The sequence below is a fragment of the Pelodiscus sinensis genome, chromosome 28, assembly GCF_049634645.1.
Source record: "Pelodiscus sinensis isolate JC-2024 chromosome 28, ASM4963464v1, whole genome shotgun sequence".
Taxonomy (NCBI): domain Eukaryota; kingdom Metazoa; phylum Chordata; order Testudines; family Trionychidae; genus Pelodiscus; species Pelodiscus sinensis.
Genome location: NC_134738.1, coordinates 182501 through 192813, shown reverse-complemented (window position 1 = coordinate 192813; position 10313 = coordinate 182501). Strand labels below are relative to the sequence as shown.

At 57.1% G+C, this 10313-nt stretch overlaps 2 protein-coding genes across 4 annotated transcripts in view; one reads left to right on the top strand and one right to left on the bottom strand.

Annotated features, from left to right (window-relative positions):
* Positions 1-2551: 2551 nt before the first annotated feature.
* Positions 2552-9467, bottom strand: CIAO1 (cytosolic iron-sulfur assembly component 1). 2 transcript variants are annotated; one of them, XM_075910769.1, is made up of 8 exons: positions 9362-9467; positions 8255-8421; positions 7914-8062; positions 7015-7135; positions 6186-6274; positions 5542-5743; positions 4068-4155; positions 2552-3308 (listed from the first exon to the last, which is right to left on the bottom strand). In XM_075910769.1, exons 2-8 carry the CDS (start codon positions 8391-8393, stop codon positions 3068-3070), a joined length of 1029 nt encoding a protein of 342 aa, XP_075766884.1. In that variant the 5' UTR covers positions 8394-8421; positions 9362-9467; the 3' UTR covers positions 2552-3067. The 2 variants fall into 2 exon arrangements, with proteins under 2 accessions (XP_075766884.1, XP_075766885.1); XM_075910770.1 differs by having other exon boundaries at positions 7024-7135.
* Positions 9468-9471: 4 nt separating this feature from the next.
* The window catches only part of TMEM127 (transmembrane protein 127), a 12106-nt gene continuing 11264 nt past the window's right edge, over positions 9472-10313 (top strand). The window contains exon 1 of one of the 2 annotated variants that reach the window (XM_075910771.1): positions 9472-9577. The gene's annotated coding sequence lies outside the window, so the exon portion shown is untranslated. The remainder of the gene's footprint in view (positions 9578-10313) is intronic. The other variant, XM_075910772.1, reaches the window with a different exon arrangement.

The following is a 10313-nucleotide window of genomic DNA, read 5'->3' as shown; positions in this document are numbered from 1 at the left end:
CATCCCTAGGGATGTTTAAGTCTTGGCTTGACAAAGCCCTGGCTAGGTTGATTTAGTTGGGATTGGTCCTGCCTTCAACTCTATGATTCTATGCCCTGAAGCTTTGGAGTGCTACAGCTGGACCAGCCCTCAGCATGCTAAAGGTACCACAGTGAGGCCATGGTGGTTGCTACTAGGCTGGGCTCTGTGGTAGCAGCTGCCTCATGGTACAGTTCCACCATGACCCTTGTCCTGGCCAGGGATAGGGAATTATGTAACATCACTCCCCCATCCCGCCCTAAGCTTAGGGTGGCTTAGGTTCCCCCCACTCTCTTTCTGCCAAGTCAGGCTGAGTAGCCCAGGCCTGCATCCTTTACAATTCTTTTGGGAGCCTGTGTCCACTAGGACAGCCCACTGCTAGCACAAGTTTGCCAGGTCTCTGTGGGGATGACCATGAGCTGCTCCCATGTTTCTCCAGCAGAGAGGCTGCAAGTAAAACCGTGTTGTCTCTTCTGTCCCCTCAAGGAACCAGGCTGATGCCATTTTCAGTAATTCTTTTTCCCCTTTAAAGGACAGTTTTTAGGGGCATTCTCCTTCCCAGACTGGCTATGGTCGTTCAGAGTTAGTGTTAGCCAGTGCTTTACGGAGAGGTTGGTGCTTGGTGATGCTCACGCCTGTGGGGAGTCACTTTTGCCATGAAACTCCATCCCACATTCAAGTACTCAGTGATAGTGAGCAAGGGCTTTATTACAAGGGTCCCAAACTCCCAGCCTATGGACCATTTGTGGCCTGAGCACTTCTTCCATCTCGCCCGCAAATTGACATGGGGCGGGTGGTCTGTGTACAGGGATGCACCTATGCAGTCCCTAGCCATGGAGGGCACCCAGTGGTCTATGAAGCCATGTTGGCCAGGAAGCTGCCCAAGTTGACCCACTTCTGCAGTGAGTTTTGGTTACTCTGGGCAGGGGTGGGGGAGCCCCAAGCAAAAGGATCTGGATGCTAATGGAGCAGAGGAAGGGGGAGAGAAGGGTGGGGTCCTAGTGTCAAGGTGAGGATTGTTTCATGTCTTTTGTAGGATCCTTGTCTGCGTCTGGGCTCCTAGACACAGGGAGACACTATCAGCTTGCATGTGCTGTGTAACTAACCCCAAGGCTACATCTACACTGCAAGCGTTTTGTGCAAGAATGACCATTCTTGCACAAAAACTTGAGGCATGTCTACATTGCACGCGCGTTCTTGCGCAAGTAAATTCAGAGTAAAGCGTCAGAACAGAAGTCTTCTTGCGCAAGAGTTATTCCTCTCCCCATAGGGAATAAGCCCTCTTGTGCAAGAGCTCTTGCTCAAGAAGGCTGTGTGGATGGGCAACAGGGATTTCTTGTGCAAGAAACCCCTCTGGCTAAAATGGCCATCGGAGCTTTCTTGCACAAGAGAGCATCCATGCTGTCACGGATGCACTTGCACAAAAGCACATGGCAGTGTGGATATGCTCTTGCACAAGAAGCCTGCAGTGTAGATATAGCCCCAAGAGTTTAAAAACTCATGAACCAACCCCACTCCCCAAAAAAGAATAGCTGCTTGAAATGTCACAATACACTTGGGCTGCGTCTAGACTGGCATAATTGTGTGCAAATACTTAACGGAAAAGTTTTTCCATTAAAAGTATTTGTGCAAGAGCATCTACACTGGCACGGATACTTCGTGCAAAGACATCTTTTGCGCAAAAGCATCTGTGCCACTAGACGCTCTCTTGCGCAAGAAAGCTTGGATGGCTAAAATGGCCATTCTTGCATAAGAGGGCTTATCCCTGACTGGGAACATCAAAGTATTTGTGCAAGAACCACTGATTTTGTACAGTACAAAGTCAGTGTTCTTGTGCAAATACTCATGGCCAGTGTAGACAGGTGGCAAGATTTTGCATAAAATCTTGCCAGTCTAGACACACACTTGGAGATCTTTGGCTAAACTCCCAAGGCACACTTTCTAGCTTTTCTCCACAAACCACGAGACCTAAAGTCTGCCTATAAAAATAAAAAAAAAAAAGGTGGGGGGATGCTGAGTCACAGTAATGGTTGTTGATAATGAGGCATCAGGTAGTATCTAGCTTAACTGATCAAACTAGGAGAGCTGACATCATTGCTATCTCGTCAATTTCACAAAACAAGTTAATAGTTGCACCATGCAACTAGGCAGCAGGTATCCCTGCAGGGTTTTTAAATCACCCAGGGGCAGCAGATGGGCTGGGAGATGCACGTGAATGCACAGAGACCACTAGCCGACTAGAAAGATGACTGGTAGTGGTTCGAAGGTAAACTAAGTTTGGTTTATCAGGCTTGGGCTTGTTGGGTCAGGACCCCCCCCTTCTAATCCACCTCATCATGAACTAGAGAGCTACACCCTACTCCTTCCCCCCTCCCCCCACACGGACCCAGCTGGCCTTTCAGCAAGATTTCCATCCTGACTCTGCTTGGCCTATGGCTCCATGGAGACATCAGGGTCTAAGCCCAGGGGCTACCATAGAAAAGCACCAGGGCATTTTGACCAGGAATAAAGCAGGACCAGATCAGGGTGCTGGTGGGGGAGAATAGCAAAGGTTTATTAAAGCTCTTCGCTCCCACGGTGCGAGGGCCTTGGGCCAGCATGAACCAACTGGACACAGTGAAACTCTCAGCTTGGTTCTCGTGTAACAACCAGAGCAGGGACTGGCTGCAGAACTGGTCCTAGCCCCATGCTGCAGGATCCAGGCAGCCTAAGATTAGCTCCAGGTTGGAATTCATGCTGGGGCTCCCTAAAAGCTGCTCATGCCCCTTTACCATCCAGTACGTTTTCCTGAGGAAGCTGTTTGAGACTCTCTGCCTCCCCCCAAAAGCATTCCCAGTACTCATCTATTTCTAAGACACTAGCAGGGCTCTCACTAATACCACAGTGAGCAGAGCGAGGGAGTAGCTACTCTTTTCCCCCGCAGCAAGGGACCATTAGCCCTCCTGCAAGGGGACACGTTCTCTCAGCAGTCAACCGCTGCCGCACACAACAGCCCTAATGCGTGGTATGGGGAAGGGTGGGTGCGAGCTTGGGTCAGTGCACTGCTGCCTCAGCAAACCTCTGGGCGTTGGTACTTCCAAAAGGCCATGTCTCCATCATCACTGCATGATGCCAGCAGTCCTGGCTCCTTGGGATTCCAGGCCACACAGTTCACATCTTGGGAATGAGCCCGGGGCATGTGGGCAGTCAGCGCAAAAGTGGGCTGCTGGGGATTTGAGAGCAGCTCTTCCTCAAATACGCGGATAGCATCATCCCCGCAGGCTGTAGCCAGTGCTCCTGTCAGGTGACACCTGCAGCAAATGGAGCAGTGAGTGAGCAGAGATTCTCCTCCCACTACATGATGCTGGAGCAGCCAAGCCAGTCCCTGCCCTGAGGAGTCCAGCCAGGTATAGCCAGCCTGAGCAGAGCAGGGATCTGTGAGGGTGAAAGCCTGGAGGAAGGCAAAGCAGTGGTGTGACCCTCTTCCTCCTTTGGGGCTAGTTTTACGTGCACAGACCAACTGGAACCCCTTGCAAAGCAGGTCAGGGATCAGGGAATACAGCTGATGCCCTGCACTGGGCCCAGACACCTTGTGGTTTTGAGGAATTCCCCAAGAGTAAAGTTGGGTCTGCACTGTGCTGAGTCAGCACCAACAAGGTCAGGGTTGGGACATACGTGTGACCATTCCTGCCTCTGCCCAAGTCACTACATGGGGGCTGGAAGAAACTGCTCTCATTCTCTGGCACAGCTTGGTGCCACAGCTCCACAAGGGGCCAGGAAAGGGGAAATCTTCAGCACTGGAGCCCTTCCTGGTCTAGCAGGTTGGCGGTGCTGTGGCCACTGCCAGGGAGTGGTACAGACCCCAAAGTTCCCATTATGCTGCAGTGATGGGAGTGATGTGAGGCAGCTTCTGCCGGGCAGTAACTCAGCTGCATCTGTCAGCCACACCACTGTGCTGTGCTTTCCCAGCGCCCGGGAGGAGACTCACAAAAGCATTGGGGGGGGCCTGTGGGACAAACCCCTTGCCCCACAGACCGTGACTAGACTGAGCATTCGTAGGCCTGGCTCACCATGCCACGTCGTAAATGGTCCGGGGGTGGAAACCGGACAGGGTGCAGATGCATTTCCAGCTGGGGTCAGCACTGCTGCAAACCTCCCCTGCAACACACCAGACAGCACTCAGGACAGCTCTGGGCAGCGCAGCACAGCCAGAGGCATGAGCAGCACTTGCTCACAGGACTAACCCACAAAGGGAGCAGTTCAGTCACACTTGCAATAGGCCAGGGCCTGCTGGCGAGGGCATGATGTCCTTTTCCCAGCACATGGGGAAAGGATGCCTGGTCTCTCGGGTGATGAACACTGGAGTATCAGGGTGCCTGGCTCCAGGGGCGGTTTCTAATACCCCACTGGCACCCAGTGACTGTACAGCAGAATAAGGCAGACTGCAAATACAACACTGGGGCTACGTCTAGACTGGCATGATTTTCCGGAAATGCTTTTAACAGAAAAGTTTTCCGTTAAGCATTTTCAGAACAGTGTCTAGATTGGCACAGACGCTTTTGCGCAAAAAAGCCCCGATTGCCATTTTCGCGATCGGGGCTTTTTTGCGGAAAACAAATCTCAGCTGTCTACACTGGCCCTTTTGCCCGAACAGGAGCAGCATAGTACTTCCGCAAAAAACACTGATTTCTTACAGTAGGAAGTCAGTACTTTTGCGGAAATTCAAGCGGCCAGTTTAGCCAGCTGGCAAGTTTTTCCGGAAAAGCGGCTGATTTTCCGGAAAAACTGGCCAGTCTGGACACAGCCTGGGTGTCAGATTTGGCTGCTCCAAAAGGAGGAGCAAGATAAGCACAGGTGGGGTTCCTTGGACACTGGTCTACCACACTTAGAAGCACAGGAGCCAGCTGGACCTGCCTCAAGGATGCAGAGGGGTTGGGTTACTCTTTCCAGGGGGGAGCTAGGGCAGCACCTTCCTGAGCCATCTGTCAGACTAGTAAGGACTATTTGTCCCTCACTCTCAACCAATGTCACCCAGACTACATACAAAGGGCAGTAAGTCTAATGGTTACAGCAGGAGACGAGGACTCTGAAGTCCTGCTTTTCATTCTCGGCTCTGCCACCGACTCCTTGTGTATCCTTGGGCAAGCCCTTTCCATTTCTACAGTTATATACAGGAGACCTGTGGTATTTATAGAATCACTATTCACAATTTTGCAGGTCTATCCTATCCCCTCCCCCCCCATTACATCCCATCCCCTGGCCTGGGACGGTGGAGGAAGGGGGCCCTACCTCAGGGGCTGGGGCCTGTTGTGGGACAGCAGCAGTAAGTCCCCCACTACACGCACACACACGCTCACTGTGGCTGCTGGGAGCTGTGGGGAACAGAGCACTTGCTCTGCTTGGTCTTTCCATCCCCTGTACTGGTAGATTTCGCCATTCGTGGCGGTGCCAGGAACGTATCCACCATGGATGGTGAGGGTTTCCTATATACTAAGGACAATACCGATGCACCTCTCCAGTGCTCCTGATATGGCCCCTGCTCACCTTGCTCATTGCCTGGTTTGTACTGGTGCCAGATGCGCACTGTCTTGTCATCACTACAGGAGGCTAGGCGTTCCCCACTCTGGTCAAAGGCAAGGCTCCACACGGTAGACTCATGCCCCTCCAAGGTGGCACAGCACACCCAGTCATCCTCCTCTTCACGGTACAGCTTCACTGTGTCATCGTAGCTGGCTGATGCTAGCAGCTGGGGAGTGACAGGAGAGCCAGGACAGGAAGCATGACACAGCACCTTGGGCACCCACCAAAATATGGCTTTCAGATCCCCCCAGGCTGGCAGAGAGAGACGTTAAGGGTGTCCATGGCTTGGGGAGCGAAGCCTGGAGGGACATGGAACCTGAAGTCCCCTATTTTTCTCAGAGTGGTGCAGCTCCCTCTAGGGCAGGGCTGCCCTTTCTTAGTGGGAGTTGGGGAGAGGAGTCTGTAAACCTCTTGCTCAGGGAGTTGGATGAAAGGGAGCTAGTCACCTTTGTGTTCCTCCCAAATTCAGACCCAGTGGATTCCTCTCCCAGCTCCACCTGCCCCACAAATTCCCCTCCTTCGTGGCCCCTGTCTAGAATAATCACCCCAGAGCAGCAGGAAAACTTGGGTGGGAGGGGCTAGGCAAGGGCTGTGGAAAGAGCCCTCACCTCCTGGTTGGGATGCCAGACCACATGCTTGACGTCTTGCGTATGGGCATTCAGAACACTCACACACTCGTATTCGTCCTCTTCATCCACTGAGAGAGAGAAGGGCTATGGGTGAACACAGCCAGGGCCTCTGCCCAGCCCCGCCTGGGGCAACAGCAGCACAAGGGGCAGCCCTGGCTCTACGGCAGCCAACCTGAGGGGTTGGCCTTCCTGTCCCAAACCCACTTGGTCTTTCCACATCTTCCCATTTCGCTTTCCCCCCTAAGTCTCCTGACAGTTGGTGACACAGAGCTTCCTCGTTGCCAGTAGCTCTCTGTTCTGGACAAGTAATTTGTGTCTCAGACCTGTCAACGTCACTACCTCAATACACCATTTTCATGGAAGTATGTGAGGTTGCTACTAATAGCTTGTAACACTCACTGGGTGCTATAGGCCACAATAAGGAATAATGCAGCTAGACTGAAAATTGTAACATTATCTTGCAGTAAAAGTTTGCCACCAGGGAATCCTATGTCTCTATGACAGCCTATTTCAGTAGCAGGATGCGATCACTCCTGCCTGGTCAGCTGGTAATGTAATTCAAGGGGCCAAGCCCCAACCCTCTGCCTTACCATGAGCCCCTCCAGGAGAACCCTCCTGCACCCCACAGCCCTTATCCCTAGCCGTACCATTTTGGGTCGCACATCACCGCCACAATGAGACACAAAGTTCATTCTGCTCAGGGGTGGAAAAAATGAGAGGGAACATAGGTCTTGAGTGCCCTGAGAATTGTCACGCCTAGTTACCCACAATATCTCCCATAGTACTTCTGGTCCCCCACTCCACAGACCTCTCTCACCTTCCCAGACCCAGACGCTCTTGTCTCGGCTGCAAGTGGCCAGGAGGCTTCCAGATGGGGCCCAGGACACAGACTTCACCTCATTTTCATGTCCTTCAAGGGTGGTCACACACTGTCAGAGGAGGCACTTGTGTTTAAGCCAGATCCAGGGAGGGAGGAGCCTAGCTCCCAGTGCTCCCATCATTTAAACATTTTGTTCAACCCAACACAAACTGTTTTGATTCACAGCACTTTTTAATGTAAGACCACCACCTCACTCAGCACTTTTCACAGCCTACAGTGAATTTCTCATCATTCCTCAACAGCCTACAAAGGAAGGCCTAGATCCACCAATAGGATTGGGTGGGAGTATGACTGGTGGTGGTTCTGTACCACTCAGGCACTAAGCCAGTCTTGAGAGAGATTCTGGAGCCTGCTGGTCAGGGTTATCTGCTTGGGTGGCAGGAGAACCCACCTTCAAGTCTCTGCTCCAATGACTAGTTATTCACAATGGAAGAGCTTTAACAGGCAAGACAGAAAGAGGCTCACAACCCAGGGGCTAGGGTACTCATACCAATCAGAGGGGAGACCTCCCTGCAGTGGCCTTAAGCACTGCCAAAAGCAGCATCTCTTCCAGCTGGGTGAATGGCACCTACATCTCAGAAAGCTCTTGGCATGGAACTATCTGGTGAACTGGTGTCAAATTCATGAGTCGTCATGGGTCAAATGACACTTAATTTTCAGGTAATAAACACTGGGCCCAGCTCAACCTGCCCTCTCACTGCTGGATGATCACAGAGATGCAGACAGACAGCAATTGGGGGCCAGTCACTGCGTCTGCAGGAGGCACAGTCCTGGGGGAGGCATGTCCAAGACATCCTCAGCACTCAACCCCATGGAAACATCCTTACCTCAAACTCATCCTGGCTCTTTTTCCAAATACAGGTGGTGGCATCAAAGCTGGCTGAGGCCAAGTAGCTCCCACATGGGGACCAGGCCACCTTCCGGATTGTCCTCTGGTGCCCCTCGCCCAGCACAGACTTGCACACCCAGCTATCTCCTAGAGCAGGGGAGAAGAAAGGAGTGAGCACTGCATGGGGGGAAAGGGGAAGCTGCGCAGCCAGAGCTCCCCTCTCAGTCCCCTCAGAAGAGCTCTGCCTGCGCAGCAGCCTGTGGCCAGACAGCCTGGTTGGGCTCAGGCAGCCTGAGCAGCAGGTGAGATTTCACCTTTCTGGACAAAGCAGCTCCCTACCCTCCTTGCCCCAGATGCGGATGCTGCGGTCGCCCCCGCATGAGGCCAGCAGGGTCCCGGAGGGATCCCAGGCTAGGAACCAGCAGCGAGAATCTGGGTGGGCGGGGATCCGGGCAAGCAACAACAGCGAGTCCTTCATGCCGGGCAAGCGGCCTGGTGCTGGCTCCCTGTGAGCAGAGCGGAGGTTAGCACAGAACAACCTCCCTACTGTCCCCGCACTCTCTCCAGTGCCCCTGGAGCAATCCCCCCACTGTTCCAGCCCTGCCCCCCCAGCAGCCTCCCACTGCTCCCACCTTGCCCCCACCTTGCCCCACTGCTCTCACCCTGCCCCCCCACAGAATCCTCCCACTGTGCCCCCGAAGCAACCTCCTAACTGCTTCCCACTTCCTCTTGCTCCTCCCGCCCTTCCCCCAGCAACCCCCCACTGCTCCCACCCTTCCCCCAGCAACCCCCCACTGCTCCCGCCCTGCCCCACAGCAACCCCTGCCCCCCCAGCAGCCCCCCACTGCTCCCGCCCTGCCCCACAGCAACCCCCCACTGCTCCCGCCCTGCCCCCCAGCAACCCCCCACTGCTCCCACCCTTCCCCCAGCAACCCCCCACTGCTCCCGCCCTGCCCCACAGCAACCCCCCACTGCTCCCGCCCTGCCCCACAGCAACCCCCCACTGCTCCCACCCTTCCCCCAGCAGCCCCCCACTGCTCCCGCCCTGCCCCACAGCAACCCCCCACTGCTCCCGCCCCGCCCCCGAAGCAACCCCCTCACTGTTCCCGCCCTGCCCCACAGCAACCCCCCACTGCTCCCGCCCTGCCCCACAGCAACCCCCCACTGCTCCCGCCCTGCCCCCCAGCAACCCCCCACTGCTCCCACCCTTCCCCCAGCAACCCCCCACTGCTCCCGCCCTGCCCCACAGCAACCCCCCACTGCTCCCGCCCTGCCCCACAGCAACCCCCCACTGCTCCCACCCTTCCCCCAGCAACCCCCCACTGCTCCCGCCCTGCCCCACAGCAACCCCCTCACTGTTCCCGCCCTGCCCCACAGCAACCCCCCACTGCTCCCGCCCTGCCCCACAGCAACCCCCCACTGCTCCCGCCCTGCCACCGAAGCAACCTCGCAACTGCCCCGCGATGCCCGCCACCCGCCTGCGGCTCCGCAGCCCCCCGCGCGCTCCAACTCCCAGGCTGCCTAGCGGGACGTGACGTGACGGGACGGGACTGCCGGGAGGCGGAAGCGGAAGGAGTGTTCAGCGGCTTGAGCTCTTCCTCTCGGCCCGCGGGCGGGGCGCTCTTCGAGGGACTCCGGAAGTGCGGACCCGCAGTAGGAACCGTGAGGAGAGACCCCCCCGGGCTTGGGCGTCTCCGGCCTGGGGCCTTCCCCCCCCACAGGGACCCCTGTCCGGGCTCTAGTGCGCCCCTCCCCCCGGCACCCCCTCTCCTCCAGTGACCCCCTCCCCCCGGCCCGGCTCCCGCAGCGCCCCCCCCCGGCACCCCCTCTCCTCCAGTGACCCCCTCCCCCCGGCCCGGCTCCCGCAGCGCCCCCCCCGGCACCCCCTCTCCTCCAGTGACCCCCTCGCCCGGCCCGGCTCCCGCAGCGCCCCCCCCCGGCACCCCCTCTCCTCCAGTGACCCCCTCGCCCGGCCCGGCTCCCGCAGCGCCCCCCCCGGCACCCCCTCTCCTCCAGTGACCCCCTCCCCCCGGCCCGGCTCCCGCAGCGCCCCCCCCGGCACCCCCTCTCCTCCAGTGACCCCCTCCCCCCGGCCCGGCTCCCGCAGCGCCCCCCCCCGGCACCCCCTCTCCTCCAGTGACCCCCTCCCCCCGGCCCGGCTCCCGCAGCGCCCCCCCCCGGCACCCCCTCTCCTCCAGTGACCCCCTCCCCCCGGCCCGGCTCCCGCAGCGCCCCCCCCCGGCACCCCCTCTCCTCCAGTGACCCCCTCCCCCCGGCCCGGCTCCCGCAGCGCCCCTCCCCCCGGCCCGGCTCCCGCAGCGCCCCCCCCCCCCCCGGCACCCCCTCTCCTCCAGTGACCCCCTCGCCCGGCCCGGCTCCCGCAGCGCCCCTCCCCCCG